The sequence below is a fragment of the Lissotriton vulgaris genome, chromosome 2_1, assembly GCF_964263255.1.
Source record: "Lissotriton vulgaris chromosome 2_1, aLisVul1.2, whole genome shotgun sequence".
Classification (NCBI taxonomy): Eukaryota; Metazoa; Chordata; class Amphibia; order Caudata; family Salamandridae; genus Lissotriton; species Lissotriton vulgaris.
In genome coordinates, this window is record NC_141687.1 from 143464464 (window position 1) to 143489063 (window position 24600).

Here is a 24600-nt window from a genome sequence, read left to right on the forward strand (position 1 = left end):
GAGTTCGTCCGCCCTGGCGTTCAGAGAACCTGCCAGGTGTTGAACCGTCAGAGTCACGCCCTGACGTTCCAGCCATTGCCAGAGGCGCAGAGCCTCCTGGCAAAGGGTCCACGACCCCACTCCGCCCTGTTTGTTGCAGTACCACATGGCGGTGGTGTTGTCGGTGAACACCTGCACTACACTCCCGTTGACAAAGGGGAGGAATGCCTTCAGTGCCAGACGAATCGCCCGCAGCTCCAACAGATTGATATGGAGCCGGGACTCTGCCGGAGACCAGATGCCTCTGATCTCTGCCTCTCCCAAGTGGCCACCCCAGCCCTGGAGGGACGCGTCCGTCACGACAACGTGCTCCGGTTGGGGAAGGGAGAGGGACTTGCCCCTGACCCAATCGCGGTCCGTAAGCCACCACTGCAGTTGTCTCGCAGTGCCCTCCGAGATCAAGACGTGGTCGGACAAGTTGCCCTGATGCTGGGCCCACTGAAACTTCAGGTCCCACTGCAGAGCCCGCATCCGCCACCTGGCGTGATGCACCAGAAGGATGCAGGAAGCCATCAGTCCCAGCAGCCGCAGCGTCAACCTGACCGAGACTCGGGATAGCGGCTGAAAGATGGGAATCAAAGCCTGAATATCCCGAACCCGCCGTTCCGGAGGATAAACCCGAAACTGCGCCGAGTCCAGAACCGCTCCGATGAAAAGGAGCTTTTGAGAGGGACACAGGTGTGATTTCGGCACGTTGATGGAGAACCCCAGGTCGTGCAAGAGGTCTGCCGTCATCTGAAGGTGGTGGACGACTGTCTGGGGCGAGCCCGCCTTCAACAACCAGTCGTCTAGGTAGGGGAAGACTGAAACCCCTAACCTGCGCAGATGGGCTGCGACCACCGCCATCACCTTTGTGAACACCCGTGGGGCGCTGGTAAGGCCGAAGGGGAGCACGATAAACTGAAAGTGCTCCTGGCCTACCGTGAACCGCAGGTAACGCCGGTGGGCCGGCAGGACGGGGATGTGAAAATAGGCGTCCTGCAAGTCCAACGCTACCATCCAGTCTTGCGGGTCTAGAGCAGCCAAGACCTGAGCTAACGTCAACATCTTGAACTTCTCCTTCCGGAGGAAGCCGTTGACGTTCCTTAGATCCAAGATAGGACGTAGGCCCCCCTTGTCCTTCTTGGGCACCAGAAAGTAGTGGGAATAACAACCACGCCCTACTTCTGGCCCAGGAACGCGCTCGATGGCCCCCTTGGCCAAGAGGGCCATAACTTCCTCCTGCAGAAGTGTCAAGTGGTCCCCCGACACACGGTGGTTCTGCGGTGGCATGGCTGGAGGAGAGGTCTCGAAGGGGAGGGAGTAGCCCCTTCGGACAATTTGCAGCACCCACCTGTCCGAAGTGATCGTGCGCCAGTGAGCGTGGTGATGGCGAACCCTGCCACCCACTGGCGTCACATGGGGCCGAAAGCACGGACTAGGAGGATTTTGGGGTAGATGCTGCGGGGGAAGGTGTGGTCTGACCCCGCCGTTGTCCCCGACCGCCACCACGGCGGTTTCCACGGCCGCCACCGCGTTGGAAGGATTGTTGCGGCGCGTGGCTGGCAGCACGTGTGGGGGCGCCCCTTCCTTGGCCACGAAAGGGACGAAACGAACCCGGTTGCTGACGCTGGGTCGAGAGACCCAAGGACTTGGCCGTGACCCTGGAGTCCTTGAAGCGTTCCAGCGCGTGGTCCGCTTTGTCACCGAACAGGTGACAGCCATCAAACGGCATGTCCATCAGGGTGTTTTGGACATCAGCCGAAAAATTGGCGGATCTCAGCCAGGCGTGACGACGAATCGCCACCGTCGTAGACATAGCTCTGCCCAGCGAGTCGGTCGTATCAAGACCACACCGAATTGAATATTTCGCTGCATCTCGGCCCTCAGCCACAGCCTGACCGAGCTTTGCCCGCACCTCCATGGGGCATTCTGGCAGCAGCTCCGCGACCGTATCCCACACAGAGTGGGTGTAGCGGCCCAAGAGGCAGGCGGTGTTGCAAGACCGCAGGCCCAAACTAATGGACGAGAAGACCTTTTTGCCAAACTGGTCATACCTCTTGGATTCCCGGTCGGGCGGGGCCGACGGGAATGCGGACTGGGAGGTCGAGGCCTGGATCACCAGACTCTCAGGAGTGGGGTGGGTAGACAGGTACTTGGGGTCGTCCGGACAAGGACGGTGGCGCCTGGCCACGTTCCGATCAACAGGCGCACCTGAAGCGGGCCTGGACCACGTGCCCAACAGAACGTCAGACAAGGCTTCATTAAACGGCAGCAGAGGCTCCAATGGGCATGACTGCGGTTTGAAGACCTCGGTGAGGATGTTAGGCCTCACGGCCGCGACGGGGAGCTCAAGGTTTAAGGCCTTGGCAGCCCTCATCAGCACCACAGAATAGGCAGCTCCCTCCACCGATGCCACGGTTGGGGGAGAGATCAAACCAGGGTTAGGGGAGTCGTCCAAACCACTGGCATCCCCCAAGTCACCTGTCCAGTCCGGGTCATACTGGCACTCGCGAGCCAGAGGGTCCTCGGACCCCTCCCAACCTTCACCGTACTCCTCATCCTCTCCGTATTCGGAGTCAATGATGAAGACCGGCTCCTCGGGGATCATGGGCCCCATCGGCGCCGGGACCGGCGTCGATCGACGCCCGTCCGGCGCCGCGTCCGGCGTCGGAGAAGGTAAGGGGACGGCGCCGCCCGGAGCCGGCGTCGGAACCCCACCGCCGGCCGGAACCGGCAGCGGAGAACCGGCGCCGCGCGGGGGCGGCGTCGGGGGTAACCCCGATGGCAACGGCGCCGGGGAGGCCGGAAGACCAGCCGGCGCCGATCCCGGAGGCCCCTGCGGCGCCGGGGTCGGAGCCGTCGGCGGCGCCGGGGCCGGAGCACCCGACGGCGCCGAGGCAGGGACACCCGAACCGCCAGGGCCCCCAGACGGTAGCACTGGGCCCGCAGGCACCGTAGGCCCCGTCGGAGAAGCGAGCGCCCTCATGGCCATGAGGAACGCCTCGATCTCCTCAGGCGTCGCACCATGCCCAGGGACCGGAGGGTATGAGGCAGGCCGCGCCGGCGACTCTCGCGGAGCCGCGGGGATGGGGTCACCCGAGCCCCCGGCCGCATCGCGCGAGCGTCGGGGGGAGTCGGGGGTACGATGACGACGCCCCGACTTCTTGTGCTTCTTACCTGACGAGGATGACGAGTGGCGTCGACTTCCGGAGCGCCCGGCGCGGCTCCGCGACCGCTCCCTCGAACGCTCTCTCGACCTCCGGCCGGACCGGGACCGCTCCCGGTCCCGACGTGGGGCCGACACCCGGAGCTCCAGTAGCTTGCGGGACCGCTCCCGTCTAGCCTTGTTGGTAAGGGCCCGGCAGTCGACGCAGGAGTCCACGTCGTGGTCGGGGCCCAGACACCGGAGGCAGAGGCGGTGATGGTCTGTGACCGACATCGTGCGCTCACAGCCATCGCAATTCTTAAATCCTGGCATCCTATCAGGCACAATAGAGAAAAAAGACAATCGAAAAACTTGGTCAAAGACCGGAGTACTGCTCTTCAGATCTGCGTCCACTGGCGCGGAAAAAAGAAGAACTGACGTCAGCGCGCGGAGGCGGCGTCTATGTACTCCAGCGACGTCATCACGGCGCACGACGCCGACGACGGACGCGGAGCCGCAGGGGACGCCTGCAGACGACGCCTACCGACGCGCAGGGGTACTGCTACGCAAAAGTTTCCGGATCCAGACTGACGCCTGGGGATATTCTAAGGTAAGGAATCTAACACTAACGTGTTTCTTTCAGATATCTATTAACAAGTACTTTTGGTAACCCAGTGATGGTTACCCAGCTATGTTTCGTGCTTCATTTGTACAGATTGTACAATTTTGTACAGAAGGTGAAGGGCCCATAGTGCCCGAAATGCATTGGGATTGACAAATTGGTATATGTCAACCCATGGTACAATACCTTGGTTTTGGAATTAAAAAACTACAGTTCATGTATCCACAATTGGAAAATGAAAAATAATTTATGAAGAATAGAACAAATTCAACAGTTGCACCTACAGTTTGGAGCAGAAGCTCTGCACTGAGGGGATGTCTCCCCTGGTGGGGTGCTACACAATATACAATATTTAAGCCACGGTCTAGTTTGGAAAATCTTTAGAAATCAGTCATTTAACTTAAGTGCACATTTTGGAATTTTCAAAGGCAATAAAGTAGCATTTTTCACATCTAACAACTTTATGAATTAAATTGGAATCCAATTACCTATCAGACCTATTATTTCTATTATGTTTTGGTTATTTGATATGTATTTATTCTTATCACTTGCAGCACACATTAACCACATCGCTGCTGTGGTTATTTTTCCCCTGTGCTGGAAATTGCCATTTTGCTGGTGTCATGACGAGCTCAGCTCCTCATCAGCACAGCTCCACTGTGCCTCATGACGAGCTGAGCTCGTCATGAGCATGGAAGGGGTTAAAGAGAATACAGTACATAAAATATTTCATTATGCGTGGGCAGATTCATTGAAGATTCAGGTGGATGTCATCTTTAGGTGTGCTTAGTCATGTTTTTTGGACTGTCGAAAAAAATCTAATTGAACTATTGAATGCACATGGCTTCACCTGCACTGTGCGCACTATGTACATTAAAGAAAAAATAGTTTTGATTGTTTAAAGATAAATAAGTAAATTCCCGTACACAATGAGCACAAATATTACCCTTCATCTTCTTGGCGTATATCATGTTTTGAAGCAGATCTTCAAGGAATTTCTTAGAAGCAAGCTGTAGATTTTCAATGATGAGCCAACCATCTTGATTCATTATATCATCTAAGGATGTCTTGATACCAGATACATGGCCATTCTTTATGCTCACCATAGATACAGGAATCCCTCGGTGCTAGTGGTGGCAATATCAAGAAAGAATTGTAAGTTCAAGATAACAACCAGCGAAACACAGTATAGAAAAGACGTGCAAGATGCCTGTTCTCATTCATTGTTCAGGGATTTAGAATTCAATTGTTCAGAGTTTCTATCACAAATACAGTTAACGTCTCTAACCATTTTCACAAATGCTTAGAACACAAATCTTTCAGTGAATCATAGAGTTGAGGTTACACTATTAACAGTAAGGTGTGACATCACGGTTACTGAATTAACTTTTCTAATCTTTAGGCAAACGCTGGTTCCAGGCCAGGTGTATGTGTAAGTGTACACACATCTCAATGTATCTCATTTTCATTAAAATGCAAAGAGAGAGCAATTAAACTCTAACATGCATCCAAAGAGATTCAATACAGACAGTAAATAAGATGAACATTTAGCACACTTTCATAGGCATTAAATAAAAATAAAAATGCAACTGTGGGAGAAATTAAATTAATATTTAAAGCGTTTGTTAAAAATAATTGTAAATTGTTCTACTCAACATTTGACAAAATGTAATACATATCAAAAAATAAAAAGGTAACAGTGATGAAAGAAAAATCATTCTTTAAGACATAATATTTATAAACTAAACATATACATTTTAATTATTAAATACACATTTAATTTAATGAGTTAATTTGCTGTAACATTTTAGCTTATTAGTTGTATTTTTAATTTTTTGAAGAATAATACGTTATAACTTTCCCCATAAATGTGATTATAGATATCTCTGCCATAGTGTTGTAAATCTCGACCTACATGTGAAAGATAATTAATAGGTACTTTACACATATGCATTGTGTTGTAGGTGGTTGTATGAAGGGGTGCAGACTTGTAGGTCTACACCAGTATGTAAATCTACATATTAAAGTGTAGCTATCCACCTATGTGTAGTAGTAGATTTATCATGAGTAAAGCTACAGATGTGAATTTACATTTGTAAATAGGCCCCAATGTGTTCCCTGGAGTTCTCAGTTGCAGTTCCAGTATCTGATCAACTTTTTTTTATCCTGGTCCCAAATCTAAATGCTTCAGATAAAAGAATGCCAACCCGTACTGTTCTAAAACATTGAATAATACTAGTATTCATAGATTTTCATAGTGGCAGCAGGGGTGAACGCTGTAAAGGAACCATGAACGCAAGTAAATTTGTCTTGATGGTTAAATAAATAAAGTTGAGTGCCTCATGCCATCAGAGAATGAGCTGTTGTGACCTTTGCCCAGTATAACAGTTGCACATAAAATGTCATTTGTAGGAGATGTATCAAAGTCATAGTGTGGTTTGATACACATTTTATGCCGAAGCAGAGAATGAGCGAGTAACTGACCTACAGGTAAAATTTGACTGACATATGCATCCTATGCATTGCATAAACTGACAGGTGCGCCAAAAGCAAGCCCAACTACACTCGTCTGTGCCCGAATGCCACCAGGAACCCTGTATCTCCACCCTCAGCATCTGTGTTCCAACCTCTGACACGCTAAGCCAGCAATGATCTCTTAAAACTTACACCGCATTGATTGCTCTGTGACTCCCACCTCTTAATTTGTCTTGAGGGGCCATTCTCCGGGTATGCATGTGTGTTATCATGCTCCATTGCTACAATCTCCACATGGCCCGACATTAGGGAGAGTCCTCCCCTAAGTAAATCCCAGTCCAAAGTCTATACAAAAACTGTCCTGAACGCAATTGACCCTACCATCAAATCACAGTCTTTCCCCAGCACTCGAAAGCAACACCTGGTAGGAACGTTAGTTTACCGCCCTCCAGGCCAAAAAACATATTTCAGCGACAATATAGTAGAATAGTTAGCACCTCATGTAGTATCCAATTTCCTGATGATTGGGGATTTTAACTATCATCTTGACACAGCCTCTGATTCTGACATACCTATCTCCTGTTGTCAAACCTGGAAATGCTTGAGCTGCATTTAACCAAGACCGGCCACACACACTCTGCAGGCCGTACCCTACACCTCACTTTCTCATTTGTTCGACCCCTGCAGGCTGATACCCCTCAACCTTTAACTTGGACTGATCACTTTTGATCAATTTCCAAACTCCAATCACAATCATTCCTGTAAATCCGATAGCTCAGAAGCAAACTATGTCGAGGCAATGGAGGCTGATTTCTCAGGAGTCATTCCAACCTGCTTTTCTTACCCCACAGTTTAGAAGATCCTCGCGACATAAACTTAGCCTTAGCTTTGTTCCATGACACCCTCTCTCAGGCACTTGCTACAGTGGCTCCCTACAACATGCCACTTCACACCAAGCAATACAGAGCCAATGCCCCTTGGTATACTGCTGAATTAAAAATTGACAAATCAAGCTTCAAGCTGTAAAAAACTTGAGCACAATTGGAGGGCTTCCAAAACTAGCAATTGTAAACAAACATTCAAATCTGTACTACGCACATATCACAGCAATATAAGGACAGCACGCCACAACTATTTTGTCAAAAAAATTGATCAGGCAAGCAACTCCTCTGAGGTACTATTTGGATTCTTGAATAACTTTGCCAAACCCTGGGCGAGTTTGTCAGTTATTTCCACCTCTCAGACTCTTTGCGATTCCATAGCTAGCCACTTCCAAACTAAATTAGAGAACATCTACTGTAGTTTTGGACCTGCAGCGAATGTGATAATTCACCCCAGCACCTCTGACTTACCTCGAAAGACTGCCTCAAATGAAATCCTTCAATCCAAAATGCAGGTTGACACAGCGGCTCACATGATCAACAACCTGCAAACGCGGACACCATCAGCCCCTGCACTTAGAGCCCGACATTGGCTGCCTATGCGAAAGAGAGCTCTGCTCAAACTGATCTGACTGACCTAAATATCTCTGTCTGGCTCAGGTCCAAAATATTTACAAGATAGACTCACTATGTACATCCTGAACAGGAATCTAAGATCTACGAATCAAATTCTTCTTCGTTCACACTGCATCCGCACTGCTAAACATGGTGGCCGAGCCTTCATTACCTCAGCCCGTACTACTGTAACAGACTCACCCTGTTCATTTGTGCATGTACCAGTCTGACCAGTTTCAAGAAACACCTCAAAACCTGGGTGCTATCATATTGCTACTATTTGTTTCATCTACCTGCCTTCCACAGCGCTAATATGTTCTTCGAAGGCGGAGTTGTGCGCCATACAAAGAACCAAATAACATAACATTGCTTCTTTAAAATGTATAGTGGGTAAGTTACGGACCTAGTGTGAATCTGACTCATAAATGTAATGATGATCTGAGTGGCATGTAGGTGAAACACTGTCCAAAGCCAGGGATGGATTGACCATTTATTCCACCAGACATTTCCCCTGGGTATTAAAGGTCATGGGCTGCTCCCTCTATCTCCAGCTCCCTGGTGTTTATGGCCAGCAGGGGGAGGGAAGAAGGGAGAGAGGAAGAGACAGAGAGAGGGACAGGGAAGGAAGAAGGGAGGGAGGTAGGGAGAGGGAGCAAGAGAGAGAGAGAGAGAAACACAGAGAGAGAGAGAGAGAGAGAGAGAGAGAGAGGGAGAGAGAGAGAGAGAGAGAGAGAGAAAGAGAGAAACAGAAACAGAGAGAGAGAAAGATTGAGAGAGAGAGAGAGAAAATGAAAAGCGTAGACAGGTAAGAAAGAGACAGGAAGGGAGCACAGTGGTTTTTTCCAGAGCTGCTTTTGGTTCCCAGTACAGCTCTGTCTTTGGGTGATGTAGTGAGCCATTCAGACCATCCCGCAGTAACTCACTGCCACAGATATTCGACCCCAAGGAGATGAGCACTCAGAGTTGCCTGAGGAGTGCACACCACTTGTCCTGACTGTGTCAAAGGCTGACAGGTACTGTTTAAAGGCACAGCACAGTGTGGGGGGGGAAGGAAAAAAACCCTGAAAAGTATACAAAAAGACTATGAAAGACAATTGGTAATTAGATACACAGAAGAAAACTACAATGACACAATCAAGCTTAGAGGAGGGAAGCACACCTAGCCCCAATACCCACACAGAGAGCCCCCCACAATACCAGGGGGCTGCATGAATAAGAGGGAACGAAGTGCAACATCCGACCATGGCTGGTGAGACCAAATGCAGCCCCACCACAGGGTCAACAACAGAGGAGGCCCAACAAGTGCTAATGAGCTTACTGTAGCCAGTGAGCTAATCAACCTTGCTACAGCCTCACCCTGGTGGAAGGCATGGTTAGGAAAGCTACAAAATGACTTTGTTGCCACCCAAGAGAACAATGAAACTGTGAAGCTCTCATCATTGCTCCACTAAGCAGGAGAAGAGATCTACAAGTTATTCGAGCACCCCTCCAACACAGGCACTGCAAATGTCTATGATGCAGCTCTGAGAGCCCTAATTGCGCACTTTGATCCACAATTAAACCCGGACTTGAAGCGTTTAAAACTCCGCCAGGCCTGCCAAAGAGAAGGGGAGTCTATCAATACTTTTTATGCATGCCCGTGCAAAGTAGCCAGTACATGCACAGCAGATGACCAGTCCATCCTAATCATGGTTAGGTCCCACGATCTGTCTGCTCCCAGAGCCACCAAGATGGACATTGCCATAACCAAGACACCAGAAATGGCCCCCAAAATGAAAGAAGAATGGGCCGACGTGGTGTACGCAAGTGGGAAGACAAACAAACCCAGAGTGTCTGCCCGAACCTGTGCCCCCTCCCCCCAGGGTCCAGGGTCAGCTACTGTGTTATGTTATGTTATGTTATTAAAAATGTGTAAAGCGCGCATACGCCCGGAGGCTTCTTGGCGCTGAAAGAAGATAAAAAACATAACAAGGGGGGAGTATGCAGAAATTTTTATTTCAAGTAAGCCTGTGTGAAGAGGTGGGTCTTAAAGGCCTTTCTGAAGGCAAGGAGGTCCTTACTCTGTCGGACCTGTGGTCTGTGGTCGCGATGAACATCCCCTAGGTGACTGCCCAGCTCAAAGACGCACCGGCTCAAACTGTGATAAGATCAATCATTTTGCAACGGTATGTCAAGGCAGGCAGAGAGGAAGAGGCGTCAGAGGGAGGAGAATCCCAATCAAGGTGGTGAGACAGCTGTCCCTGAATGAACCTGAACGCCTGCAAGCTGCCAAGTATCTGCAACAACGTAGACAGTGGTTCGAAGACTCTTGATCGGAAGAGGAAGCATTCTTCATTTTGTTCACAAACTATCTGAAAAGAAACAGAAGGCTGCAACACACATGCGTTGTAGAGAGCGCCTGATCGAAATTTAAAGCTCTCATCAACACAAGGGCATCAAGTAATATAATGAGCATACAGCAATGCCAGTGCCTTTGGCAGCAAACCCACCTTGTCCCTGTCACGCTCCAAGATCTTCAAATACAGGAGTTAGTCCCCACTGGCTCTCAAAGGATACATGACAGTAAGTGTGTGATCAGATGACCAGGAAATCCTGACAACATTCCACCAGTTCGACAAAGAGGGACACTTACACATGGTATCGGTGCGGGCAAAAGACCCCATGCAGTTGATGCCCCTTTACTATATAGTTTTAAAAGAGGTGGGAAACCCAATATACCCTTGGAGGCTTGGGCGATAAAGCTTTGAACAAGTAAAGGTTTGCCTACAAGGGATTTTATTCGTCTACAGTTTTTAGAGATAGTATCTCATGTGCAACTGTTAAGGTTCAACCCTGATTAGTGGTGAACAGTTGAATAATCCAGCAGTTAATGAATAATTCTATTTCACAGATTACTGTCTTAAAAATACAGGATGTAGTACACAGGGCAAAATCTACTTCAACACAAACATATATTTAATTTTTGATCAATTTACAAATTAGGGAAAAGAAAATGATCAGGATCAACCAAACATAGTTCATGAGGTAACATAAATCAACCTACAAACAAACTATGTAAACATCTTTTCTGTGAATTAATAGAAGGAAATAATGAGTTACATCAATGAAAAAATTCCTTCAACACAACGAATGTACATAGAAAAAGATGTTGCAGTCGACATTTCGGTCTGTGATGGCGATGAGACCGTCAGACCATCTTCAGGACAAAAGGTTCATGGATATCCTTCATTGAAAAAATCCTAATTGCAAGATGCTTCTGCTGACTCAGGGAAACAACATTGGGTTCCTTCAAGGTCAGGAAATAATCCCACAGTTGGTGGAAGCACGGCTTGAGAGGGCACAATTTGATCAGCTCCCTGGCACATTCAATATTTTATTTAAAAGGTTTGCGAGGGATCTTGTGGAAAAACGATGGTGAAGAGAATGTAGTTCTCTTAAACACGTAGCTAAATGTCAGCCTTCAATGGTGCAATGGTGAAACTCTCCGTACGATTTAGAATGCACATCTGCACGCTCCGGTTCCCGTCAATCTGGAATTGAAGATCATCTTAAGGGGGCCTTCCTGATGTCCGCTAGCCCAAAGTGCACTCTTGCAAGGCTAGAGCACTGCATATATACTGCATTCCTGCCAGACTCGGTGAGATTACAAATGTCAAACTAATACACACCGGACTGACAAATGTGGGCATAGTAGCAACCAACAGCTGAATCCCCTGCTCCAAATACGTGCATTTAACAACTGGGCTGCACACTTTTACACTGCTAAGGTGAATTAAAAAAGCACATTATGTCGAGGCCTCGAGTAATTGCTTCTCTGGGGGAGAAATAGAATTATTCATTCACTGCTGGATTATTCAACTGTTCACCACTAATCAGAGTTGAAACTTGACAATTGCACTTGAGATACTATCTCTAAAAACTATAGACGAACAAAATCCCTTGTAGGCAAACCTTTACTTGTTCAAACCTTTACTGTATAGCCTCTGGCCACGCCTGGCCAGAGGATGCACAACGTTGCACATCCGGGGCGGTGAGTTGCCATGGGATGGTCCAAGTGGCTCACTGAAGCCCGTTGCAACTTGGTATCAGGCTTTGTAACTAAACTTAGCTCACACAGCAACATATTGGGAGGGAGTGGATTGTTTTGGAGGAATGCATCATTGTGTGTATGAGCTAATATTGCTTTTTGAATAATCAAAGAGCGGGGTGTTAAGATTTACTATGCACTCTTAAACAGTGTAATGGAGCGTATCTAATATTAAAAATCCACATGTATGGAAGTTTTAAATGCATTTCCATAAAAAAATATACGTGTGTAATGAAATCTGAAAATGATAAATAAATATGGATGTTAAGAAACCCGAGACACGTAATGTATTATAAATGGAAATCATTATTTGGTTAAGGGGACCTGCCTGATGTCCGCTAGCACAAAGTGCACTCTTGCAAGGCTAGAGCACTGCATAAATACTGCATTCCTGCCAGACTCTGTGAGATTGCAAATGTCAAACTAATACACACCGGACTGACAAATGCGAGCATAATAGCAACCAACAGCTGACTCCCCTGCTCCAGATGCGTGCATTTAACAACTGGGCTGCACACTTTTACTCTGCTAAGGTGATTTAAAAAAGCATATTATGTCAAGGCCTCAAGTAATTGCTTCTCTGGGGGAGAAAAAGATATTACATCTGGCTGGAATAGTGCATTAATGTATTGTGTTACTGGACATTTCATACTTGAAACCAGCATCATTGCAGTGAAATGTATCGCTCAGGATGAAGTATTTCAAAGGATATTGTTTAGTTTTTCTAACTTAATATTGTGCTTCTAATAGGTATAGCTCCGAATTTGATAATAAAAACCAGGACTAGTTAGTTGTCCACTCCAGTCATCTTCAGTTCCAGATTGACGAGAACCGGAGCGTGCAGACGTGCATTCTAAATCGTACGGAGAGTTTCACCATGGCACCATTGAAGGCTGACATTTAGCTACGTGTTTAAGCGAACTACAGTCTCTTCACCATCGTTTTCCCACCAGATCGCTCGCAAGCCTTTTAAATAAAATATCAAATGTGCCAGGGAGCCAATCAAATTGTGCCCTCTCAAGCCGTGCTTCCACCAACTGTGGGATTGTTTCCTGACCTTGAAGGAACCCAACGTTGTTTCCCTAATTCAGCAGAAGCAACTTGCAATGAGGATTTTTTCTTTGAAGGATATCCATCAACCTTTTGTCCTGAAGATGGTCTGATGGTCTCATTGCCATCACAGACCGAAACGTCGACTGCGACATCTTTTTCTATGTACATTCGTTGTGTTGAAGGAATTTTTTCATTGATGTACCTGATTATTTCCTTCTATTAATTCACAGAAAAGATGTTTACATAGTTTGTTTGTAGGTTGATTTATGTTACCTCATGAACTATCTTTGGTTGATCCTGATTATTTTGTTTTCCCTGATTTGTAAATTGACCATATATTAAATATATGTTTGTGTTGAAGTAGATTTTGCCCCGTGTACTACATCCTGTGTTTTTAAGAGAGTAGTCTGCGAAATAGAATTATTCATTCACTGCTGGATTATTCAACTGTTCACCACTAATCAGAGTTGAAACTTGACAACTGCACTTGAGATACTATCTCTAAAAACTATAGACAAACAAAATCCCTTGTAGGCAAACCTTTACTTGTTCAAACCTTTACTATATAGCCTCTGGCCACGCCTGGCCAGAGGATGCACAAAGGTGCACCACCTGGGGCAGTGAATCGCTGTGGGATGGTCCAAGTGGCTCACTGAAGCCCTTTGCAGCTTGGTATCAGGCTTTGTATCTGAACTTAGCTCACACGGCAACATATTGGGAGGGAGTGGATTGTTTTGGAGGAATGCATCATTGTGTGTATGAGCTAATATTGCTTTTTGCATAATCAAAGAGCGGGGTGTTAAGATTTACTATGCACTCTTAAACAGTGTAATGGAGCGTATCTAATATTAAAAATCCACATGTATGGAAGTTTTAAATGCATTTCCATAAAAAAATATACGTGTGCAATGAAATCTGAAAATGATAAATAAATATGGATGTTAAGAAACCCGAGGCACGTAATGTATTATAAATGGAAATCATTATTTGGTTAAGGGGACCTTCCTGATGTCCGCTAGCACAAAGTGCACTCTTGCAAGGCTAGAGCACTGCATAAATACTGCATTCCTGCCAGACTCGGTGAGATTGCAAATGTCAAACTAATACACACCGGACTGACAAATGCGGGCATAATAGCAACCAACAGCTGACTCCCCTGCTCCAAATGCGTGCATTTAACAACTGGGCTGCACACTTTTACTCTGCTAAGGTGATTTAAAAAAGCACATTATGTCGAGGCCTCAAGTAATTGCTTCTCTGGGGGAGAAAAAGATATTACATCTGACTGGAATGGTGCATTAATGTATTGTGTTACTGGACATTTCATACTTGAAACCAGCATCGTTGCAGTGAAATGTATCGCTCAGGATGAAGTATTTCAAAGCATATTGTTTAGTTTTTCTAACTTAATATTGTGCTTCTCATAGGTAGAGCTCCGAATTTGATCATAACAACCAGGACGAGTTACTTGTCCACTCCAGTACCACAGTTAATAAACTAAACTAAGTCCAGATATCCAGAGGGCTTTTATAAGAAGCAGTGTGCACATAGATTCTCTAAAAAACACAAAGGCCAAAAACTGGCGTTTCGTTCGACATTTATGCCACAGTAAAGTCATTATGAATAATGACATTTATTTATTTGAACAATACAGACGCTCTTCATTTCACTTCAGGTCTTTTTCTGAGTGTGCCTCTCGCAGCTCGCAGTTTTCTCTGTCACCACAGCTGCCTAATCTTCCCTTTCCTTCCTTTCTCTGCCCGGATATCCATCAGGCTGCACTCATCCTGAATCTAATTCCTCGTGCACCTCTCCCTGTCCCTGCAACCACACCGCACCTATCTGTTTTTGCACTTCTCTCAGCCTGCTCCTCTGTCAGCCTGTGTCCATTCTACAACAATTTCTGTCTGTCTAACTCCCTGCTCTCTCCTCTGTTATCCTACACAAATCTCTGTCTGCATATCTCCCTGCTCGCTCCTATCAGCCCACACCCATTGTACACCATTCTCTGTCTGCACATCTCACCTAATCGCACCTCTCGATCAGCATGCACATATCAAGGTCTGCATAGCTCCACTGCTCGCATCTCTGTCAGCCTGCACTCATCCTGCACATACCTCCGTGTGCTCCCACCTGTGTCAGCATCAATCAATATGTTATAGTGGAGCTTATCTCCCCATGGGGGTATCCAGGTGAAGAAGTAAAGAGAGCCTTAGTCAAAGAGATAGGTATTAAGTCCCTTCCTGAAGTCAGCGAGTGAAGGGGGGTTCATAAGTGGAGTAGGAGGTCGTTCCAGGACTTGGTGGCGAGGTACTGGAAAGAACGACCTCCACTGTGGCTCCTCCAGATGTGGGGGATGTGTGTGTGTGTGTGTGTGTGTGTGTGAGAAAGGCGGATCGGATTTGTCAGGTTAACTGGTGGATGGTCAGGCGGTGGTTGATGTAGGAGGGTCCAATGTTGTTGAGGGCCTTGTAGGTGTGAGTTAGCAGCTTGAAATGGCATATCTTTCTGTACGGGGAGCCAGTAGAGGTTTGTGTGGTGGGGAGTGACACAGGTCCATTCGGGGAGGTCGATGATGAGTCTAGCTGCAGCGTTCTGTATCGTCTGAGGAGATGGGTAGTGGTTCCGGCATAGATTGCATTTCCATAGTCCAGTCGGCTTGAGTCACTGTTTTCCTGGTGTTGATGGAGATCCACCTGAAAATCTTACGAAGCACGCAGAGAGTGTGGAAGCAGGGGCAGGCTACTGCGTTGACCTGGTTCTTCATGGAGAGATTGCTGTCCAGGATGATGCTGTGGTTGCGGGCATGATTGGTGGGGGTAGGTGAGTGTCCACGTGCAGTGGGCCACCTTGTGTCATCCCATGGGGATGTGTTCTCCTTCTGAAGATGAGCTCCTCCATCTTGTCCGTATTCAGCTTCAGGCAGTTGGATCTCATCCAGTTGGTGACTTTGATCATAGTGTTCTGGAAGTTGAGTCTGGGGGTGGTGTCTTCTGTGAGAGAGAGAATGAGTTTGGTGTCGTCAATATATGAGATGATATTGAGTCTGTGGGCATGGATGATGTCGGCCAAAGGAGTCATGTAGGCGTTGAAGAGGGCGGGGATGAAGGAGAATTCTTGGAAGACGCTCTTTGGTTTGAAGGTGAAGGGCGGATTTTCTGTGTATGGCCTGTGATCCACTTGAGGGTTTTCACTCTGATGCCATTGTTGTGGAGATGATGAGGTTGTTGTAGGATATGGTGTCAAAGGCAGCTGAGAAGTCGAGGAGGATCTGATGTCGAGGATGGATCTGATGTCATCTGTTGCAGATATAAAGGCCGTCTCGGTGCTGTGGTTGGAGTGGAAGTCAGACTGGGAGGCGTCAAGTAGGTTGTCTCCTTCCAGGTGATCTGTGAGCTGGCGATTGACGGCTTTCTCCAGAACCTTGGCAAGGAAGAGGAGCAGCAAGATGGGGCAGTAGTTCTTGAACTAACTGGGGTCAGTGGAGGGTTAGTCCAGGAGGGGTTTGACCTGTGCATGTTTCAAAGTATCGGGAAGGTGGCAATGGTGATGGATGAATTGAGGATGTTGAGTGCGCTTATGATTTCCTGCTGTTCCAGATTGAAAGTGAGGTGGGACAGTGGTCTGACAGTGCTCCATAGTGAATGGAGGTAATGATCGCTGTGGTAACTGGCGTAGTGAGCGGTGTCCAATCAGAGAGGTGACTGTGGGAGTTATTGGTGAGTCTCAGGAGGTGGCCGAGGTTGGTTGGCTGTAAGTCGAACTTGCTGTAGATGTCTGCTATCTTGTGGAAGAAGTCTGCCTGGGAGATGCAGAGGGCTTGGGAAGGGCGGATTGTGGTCCTGGTGGGCAGGCTAATTCTTTAACAAGTAAATAGTAGATACATTTCTTCCATTGTGCTAATATGATGAACATAAGCAGTTCAGGTAAAAAGAGTAGTACTTGCATATTCCTAAAATGTGCATCCTAAGTAATTTGCCTGAATGTACCTAGCCTAGATCTGTAGCATGTGTATGCATCTATGTAGCCAAGAATCACCTAGGGAAGAACTATCCCCCTGACCTGATGGTACAGAACGAAAGAGCCCATCTCTGCTTCAAGGATGATACGCCTCAAGGGATGTCAGACCGCTGTGTGTCGAATATTCAGCATGAAGGACCCTGTGTCAGCTTGGAAGGAATTCTCCTCTGATTTGCAGAGGGAAATAAGGGTCTTATATGCTAGAGTGGTCACTCCGGGGATTCTTCTAGAATCGATATGTTTTAAAAACAATCATGAATGCTTTTCCAAACAATGCGATCATACACAGCGGGTTGTTGGCCAAGGATAAAAAAAAGTGGTGACCCTTATACAGAATAATGATGCTGTGCCAGAGGAAATGTTTATGTACGTCAGGTACAGGGATTATGATAGAATACTAAGAGCCTGGTGTTGAAGAGAAAGAAGCAAGCTACTAGTTAAAAGGTCACCTGTTCAGAACTGTTATTGTTGTGTGGATGGGACAATGTATGTAAAAGGGAGCATACATGACAGGACTATCCTAAAAGACATGACAGGACGGTTAGGTCAAGGTTGTTGGAGGTGTAGGATCTGGTGGTGTTGAGGACGGCAGTCCATCAGGTGTCAGTGATTTTGTTCCATCTGCAGTGAGCTGGGGTGGCGGTGGGTCATGCTGAGCCTGCAATGATGAAGTGGATGATTCTGTGGTCTGTTCAGTTGAGTTTGGCAGTGTGGCTGAATTTGCTTCTATCGCTGGCTGTAAAGATTCCAGGGTGTGTCCAGCGCAGTGTGTGGGCGTGGTGACCAGTTACGTGAGTCCAATCTTGCTCGTTCTTTCCAGGAGGTTGGCGGAGTCTGTGTCACTGAGTTTATCAAGAAAGAAGCAGAGGTCGCTGAGGAAGATTTAGTGCTTGGAGTTGATTTCTGGGGGGGCCATGATTTCAGAGATGGCATCGCAGAAGCCGTGGTGGGGCCTGGGGGTTTGAAGGCAATGGTCCCTCTGACGGATGTGTTTACGTTGATTCGGATTTGGAAGTTGAAGTGTCACATGACTGATGAGATGTCATCTTGGGTGGTGGTGCATTGGAGGGTCTCTTTGTGGTTGATGGCAATGCCTCCTCTGTGTTTGTTGGTGTGGTCTCTGTGTATCATCTTGAAGCCATAGGGTGTTGCAGTCGTGATGCTGGGGGTTGGGGATGGTCTGAGCCGGGTATCGGTGATGGAATGGTATAAGAATTTGTAGAGCATAACCAATATCCTGAGGTGTCTAGGCGCTACCTTCTGATAAACAGCATGGGACAGAATGGTGGGAGAAGGATGAGGGCTACTGTCTGAATAGCCAGGTTTTCCGGCCCTTTCTGAATCTTAACAAAGTGGATTCTTTCTTGAGGGTTGAAGGAAAGGAGTTCCATAGCTTGACTGTTGTGGTGAGGACACTCCTACCAACCCATCTCAATTTTTTTAAATCTTGGAACAAATATGTTTCCACTGGCCGCTGATCTGAGGGATCTTGGAGGAATATAGGGGTTGAGGTATTGAGATTACTGATCGGGGCCCTGGCCATGCAGGTACATGAAGGCTATACATAGGGCCTCAAAATGCATACATTTTGTTATTGGCAGCCAATGTAATTGCACCAGAGCTTGTGATGCCGACTTGTATCTCGAGATGCCCAGGAGTAGTCGGGCTGCAGAATTTTGTGATATCTGTAGCTTCTTAAGGAAACGTTTTGTGTGTTGGTAAAAACAGCGTTGCAGTAGTCAAGTCTTGGTGACAGTAGTGCAGTGACTACCGTTTTTTAAAGGTCAGGGGGAATGAAGGGGAGTACCTTCCTTAAAATTTGAAGGATGAAAAAGCAGGAGTTAGTGGCATGACTGATCTGTTTTTCAAATGAGAGCTTGGTATCAAATATCACTCCTAGATTATTTGCTTTTTCAGTTGGGTTATATAGGGTGTCGAGTTGGGAGGGCCACCAGTTGGCCGCCCAGAAGTAGGGATTGTTGCAGAATAATGACACTTCTGTTTTTGAAGAGTTAAGTTTTAAGCAGCTGTCCAACATCCATTTACCGATGTGAGTCATGCAGTCACGGAACCTAACAGCTGTTGAATTTGGTGAGCTGGCCAATGAAATAAATATTTGCATGTCATCAGCATATGACACCAGGGCACATCTGTGTGATTTAATAAGTTAAGCCAGTGGGGGTGACGTACAGGTTAAGCAGAGTGGGGCTCAGTGATGATCCCTGGGGGACTCCACAGGGAAAGGAAAAGGAAGGTGAGATATTGTCACCTAAGGCCTCAGATTGTAAAAAAAATGTAAATCCAGTAGTTGTATAGCGCACAAATCAGCCCGAAGGGGTCTCAAGGCGCTGGGGGCTGTTGAGAAGATTAAGCGAGCTGTTGCCCAGAGTCGCATGGTGCTGGGCAGACCCCTGCCGTCGGAGCCTGGGATCGAACCGTGATCCCCAGCGTCCTGCGTCAGTCGCCCTGGCTGTGGTGCCACACCTCTCCCCAGGTGTATTCGCTCAGTGAGAATAGAGGTTAGTAGTTGTTGGAAATGGCCCTTTTTGCAGGGTTATCCCCAAACTTTTTGCTTCTTCTTACTGTTCTTCCAGACCTGTTTTTGTTGGCTATAGGACTCTGAGCACTTTACCACTGCTGATCAATGCTAAAGTGCATATGCTCTCTGTGTAATTCATGATGATACTTGGTTATCCATGATTGGCATGATTGATTTACTGGTAAGTTCCTAGTAAAGTGCATTATGTGTGCCAGGGCCTGTAAATTAAATGCTACTAGGAGGCTTGCAGCACTGGTTGTGCCACCCACATGAGTAGCCCTGTAAGTATGTCTCAGACCAACCAATGCAGTGTCTGCGCATGCAGTTGTGAGCTGTCATGGCAACCTGGCAAGTGCATCCACTTGCCAGGCCATAACTTTCCCTTTTCTTACATGTAAGACATCTCTCATGTAGGCCCATGGTACTTCCATGGGCAGGGTGCAGTGTATGTGCAAGGTAGGACATGTACTGGTGTGTGTGACATGTCCTGATAGGGAAATACAGCCAATTTCGTTTTTCACTATTGAAAGGAGATATGTGCCATAGGACAGCTTGGGAGACACCTTGCATCATCTTAGAAGTATAACTTCCCATTGTGACAAGATGGAGAGATAAAGTTTAAGCTCTCTGAACTTTGAATTTAATAACAATTTTTTTTCAGTAAAGACGGTTTTTAAATTGTGTGTTTGAAAATACCACTTTTAGAAAGTAGGCATTTTGTTATTTAACCATTCTGTGTGCCTCTGAATGTCTGTTTTTGGTGTGACAGGGGCTGGGGAAGTGCACTCACAGTAGACAGCCATTGGGGTGGGGTTGAGGTGTGCCTGGCCCTTCCTGGATGACTCAGAGCTGAGCTGTTTAGACCTTGGCTGCATTTAGAGTAGTGGGAAGAGTTTTCCTTGCACCTGAATAGGTATACACCTGTTACAACGCATTCGTTACAACGCACTACCATTACAACGCGACTTTTACAACGCATACCATTACAACGCATTGCGCTGGGGGGCGCTCTAGGATAGGGAATAAGTATAATTTACTATCCAACACCTTCCCTAGGGTCCACGGGGACTGGAGTTAGAATAGTAAATTATACTTACCACTATCCAGCACCTCAAAGCGCTATGCGTTGTAATGGTATGCGTTGTAATGGTCGCGTTGTAATGGTAGGTAGTTGTAACGGTATGCGTTGTAACATGGTACAGGGCCCGTCTCCCTTGCACAATGTTGTCTCCACCCCCTGTGGTCATACTGCACAATTGAGGACAGAACTGGTTTGGACTGGGCTCAGAGACCCTTGCACAAAGAAGAACAAAGACAAAATGGGGTATATGTAGTGGACCTTAAGCTCCAAAACTTTAAATTACTTCTGGACTCGAGTAACCTTTGCCAAGGAGAAGAGCTGGAGAGCTGTGAGGATGAGTACTGCCCCTTTGCTGTGTGTTGTGTTGGGAGGCATACAGTTGCTGCTTCTGCCAAGGAAAGGATAAAGACTGGAACTGCTGAGAAACCTGCTTGAAGAAGAATCTCTAAGGGCTGGCCTCCTGTTCTGAAGTCTGGGGGACATAAGGAATTTACCCACAGCTTCCTTGAACTCTTATGCCGTGAGTTCAGACCTGCAAGGAGGTGCCTGTGCCAGTTTCGGGCCTCTGAAGGTAGTTCCTGGTGTTGGTAGATAGAAGACACCTAAGAGAAGCAAGAAAAGCAATCTCCGACAATGTCAGCGATGCAGCCATGACAGACAACCTGCACCAAGGTCAGGGACACCGCTTGTGAAGTGCATAATGCACTGCCTGGCCTACATCGCAGCTCCAATTCCTGCGGAGGGTGACTCCACAAACTTAATGACTTTGCATTGCCTCACCAGAACCAACACCTCACCGCTGATGCAACCAACTTACCCAGCCCTGGATTCAACATGTCGCCCCCTCGCAGACATGATGCTTTGCCTCCCCTGTGGCAGCCAGCGAGCCGGCCTCGGTACCAATGCCTCACCTCCACGATGCTGTGCATCATCATAGACTTGGTTTTCCAAAGGTACTGTTTGTTTAGCGGTCCGTGTGACTCCATGCCCAATGCCACACACCTCACAGTCATGACGTCGTAATAGCCCAGATGAAGCTATTTGTTATCTATGAGCTTTATTTTGAAAATGACTGTTTTGAAGTGCCATTTTACTACTTGCATGTTGGCTTTTTGACATATTGGGCTTGTTAAGTTTAGATAAAGATACTTTATTTTTCTAAACTGGTGTGGTGTCCATTGGTAATATGATCACTATGTTACTTTACACATTGCCTTTGGGATAAGCCTGTCTGCTCGTGCCAAGCTACCAAGGAGGTGAGCAGGAGTTATTTATAGTGCGTATCCCCTTTACCCTGACTAGAAGCAAGGGTCCCTATTTTGACAAAGGTACCTACCTCTGCCAATTAGAGACCCCCAGTTCTGACAGTAGGGATAGTGCTTTGTCTCTCATACCGAGCGAGGCTAGACTGAAGTTTATGGTTAACTGTGTTGAATGCGGCCGATAGATTCAATAGGATCAGGGCCGCGCTAACTCCATTGTCAAGAGTTTGTCAGAGCTCCTCTGTAGAAGTGAATAAAGCGAACTCTTTGCTTTGATGTGCCCAGAAGACAAATTGGGATGAGCCTAAAATTGAGTTATTTTGTGATAAACGCAGTCAATTCCATATTAATGGCTTTCTCTACTACTTTAGATGGAAAGAGGAATCTTGAGGGGGGGCGTGGCTTTGACTCCGCCGAGCATGGTCGCCTGAGCCCCGAGCTCCGGGCTGATCTCGGTATTTATCCTGACCGAGAACCTCCCCGGCGGCACCACTGACCCGGCGTGGTTCCTGACCGACGTGGAGCACCTCGGCATCGGCCGAACAAGAGAGGGGACCCGCGGCTGTCTGCAGGCGGCCACTGAAACGGAGCCCGGACTGCGGCGGTTGGCCATTTTGCAGAGGGCCCGCTGCGGCCCACTGATCCCCGACCTCGATTGCTGAGGGGTCGACTGGGGACCCGGCCTATGTGGAGGGCCAGGGATCGGAGCAGACCGGGACACGGCCCATTGGCGGGGATTGACGCGGGCGCCCGGCGCTGGGGACCGCGTACGGTGGTCCCGTACTGACCAGCGGTAACGACCGGAGATCCCGACGAGGGGGGGCTGTGGCGTCATCACCTCCGGGCGGTGGAGTGGAGTGGTCCCGGAAGGGGGCCCATCATACGGCGGACCCGGCGGGGCAGCTACCCGGGAGCGCCGGTCTGCCTTGTTTTGTGCACCGGAACCACGGACCCCGACTGGGGAGCAGAGACACCTCGGAGCTGTGAGAGGGGAGTGGCGCCTGGCCTGCTGGGGCCTCAATTGCCATGCTGGAAGACTAGAGGCCATTGGATTTGCGGTTTGCCCAGGATCGGACGGAGAGGGGCCCTGCCCTTGGCCCAGTGCAGACACGGTTGGTGACGTCTTGGTGTCTACGCCACGGGTCCCTGGACTTGGGAGAACTTCTGGCCCCCCGGCGTGGCCCTCCTGTGCACGGGTGAGGACCTGAGGGCGCGTTGGCGCTCCCCCTAGATCTGCCATCTGGGTATCCTGGTTCTCACAGAGGGGCCGGGGTGGCCTAGCATCACTGGTGGGCCTCATTGACGGACGTGGGGCCTAGCGAGTGGGAGCCCCCATTGGAGCACCGGGTACCTGAGGCCGGACGGCGCCACCCGGAGCGATCTTGTGGACGCAGTTCCGGCTCTTTGCTCAGACCGACTTGAGGGGCGGCGGCCCCCATTGCCAACCGGAGCACACCCCGTGACAGGCTCTTGGCGATTGGCATAAGTGCGAGAACCGGTGGTGCGACATGGGAAAACCATGGAAGGGAGCGGGCACGGCACCACCGGACCAGTCTGAAGATTCTCTTGAGGCCCATGACCAGCGGCTGACGGATGGCCAGGCTACAGGGCTACAACAGCAACAGATGGACCAGATCCTCAAGGCCATAGGGGACACAAGAGAGGCGCTACGACAGGACATCGCTCAGGTCTCCACAGGCCTTGGCCTCCTGAAGGCGGACCACAACAAGCTCGCTGATCGAGTCAAGGCAGCGGAGCTGGTGCTAGAGACGCTGGAACCGGCCCAGAGAACATCGGACGCCGCATTGGAGGATCTAACGCGCAGGGTGCGGCAACTGGAGAAGAGAGCGGCTGACGCAGAAGGGCGCAACAGGCGCAATAACATTCGCGTGGTAGGTCTACCCGAAAATGTCGAAGGGGGCGACATGGTCTCATATCTGGAGAACTGGCTGCGAGAAGTGGTGGTCCCTGAGGGCCTGACGAACTTCTATACACTGGAAAGAGCTCATAGGGTTCCGGCTCGACCCCCGGCCCCGGGCCGCCCCCCCCCGACCAGTGATAGCCCGGCTGCTACATTTCAGGGACCGGGACACTATCCTGCGGCACGCCAGGTCGGATGGCCCGTACAAGGTGGACAACGCATCCGTGTCTCTATTTCCCGATTATTCCCAGGAGGTCCAACGCTGCCGCTTCTCCTTCGTCGCTGTTAAGAGGGCTCTCCGCGACGAGGGGGTGCAGTACTCTTTGCTGTTCCCGGCGCGCTTGAAGGTGCTGGTAGATGGAGTGGCGACATTCTGCGACACGCCAGACAGCGCTTGGCAGTGGTTGGAACGGTACAGAGCGGGCAAGGATGGCACGGGTACCTGGGCGGAGGCTGCGGAGGACCGACCGAAACCGCGTAGGAGCAAGCGCAACCGGAGGCGAGAGCAGAACAGGCGGTCCCCATCGGCGTCGCAGACTGAACTGGAGAGGCAGGCCGCCCTTCAGGCGGTGTCGATCATCTCTGGAGTGGTGACGGAGGCCCCGGCGGTGGACTCGGGCTCCCGGTTGGGCTCTGATGAAGCGGAGCGTGGAGGTTCGGATGGGGGCTCGGAGAAGGACCCTAAGGAGTTGCCTCAGGTCACTCCGCAGACTGCCGATGGACTGATGGACGAATGATCTCCAGGAGGCTGAGTGAAGGACAGTAAGGAGGTGGGCTCAGCCTGTGGGGGGAGACATTACCGGGGTTGATGGGGTCTTGCTGCCTGGGGCGCTAGGAAGGCCGCTGTCACCTGTCCTACTGGGGTGTTGCTGGAGCGC

At 48.8% G+C, this 24600-nt stretch overlaps 1 protein-coding gene across 1 annotated transcript in view; it reads right to left on the reverse strand.

Annotated features, from left to right (window-relative positions):
- The window catches only part of LOC147729701 (dynein axonemal heavy chain 17-like), a 1258223-nt gene that overhangs the window by 295471 nt on the left and 938152 nt on the right, over nt 1–24600 (reverse strand). The window contains exon 40 of the mRNA XM_086954021.1: nt 4735–4915. Within this exon, the coding sequence (XP_086810147.1) occupies nt 4735–4915 (181 nt within the window). The remainder of the gene's footprint in view (nt 1–4734; nt 4916–24600) is intronic.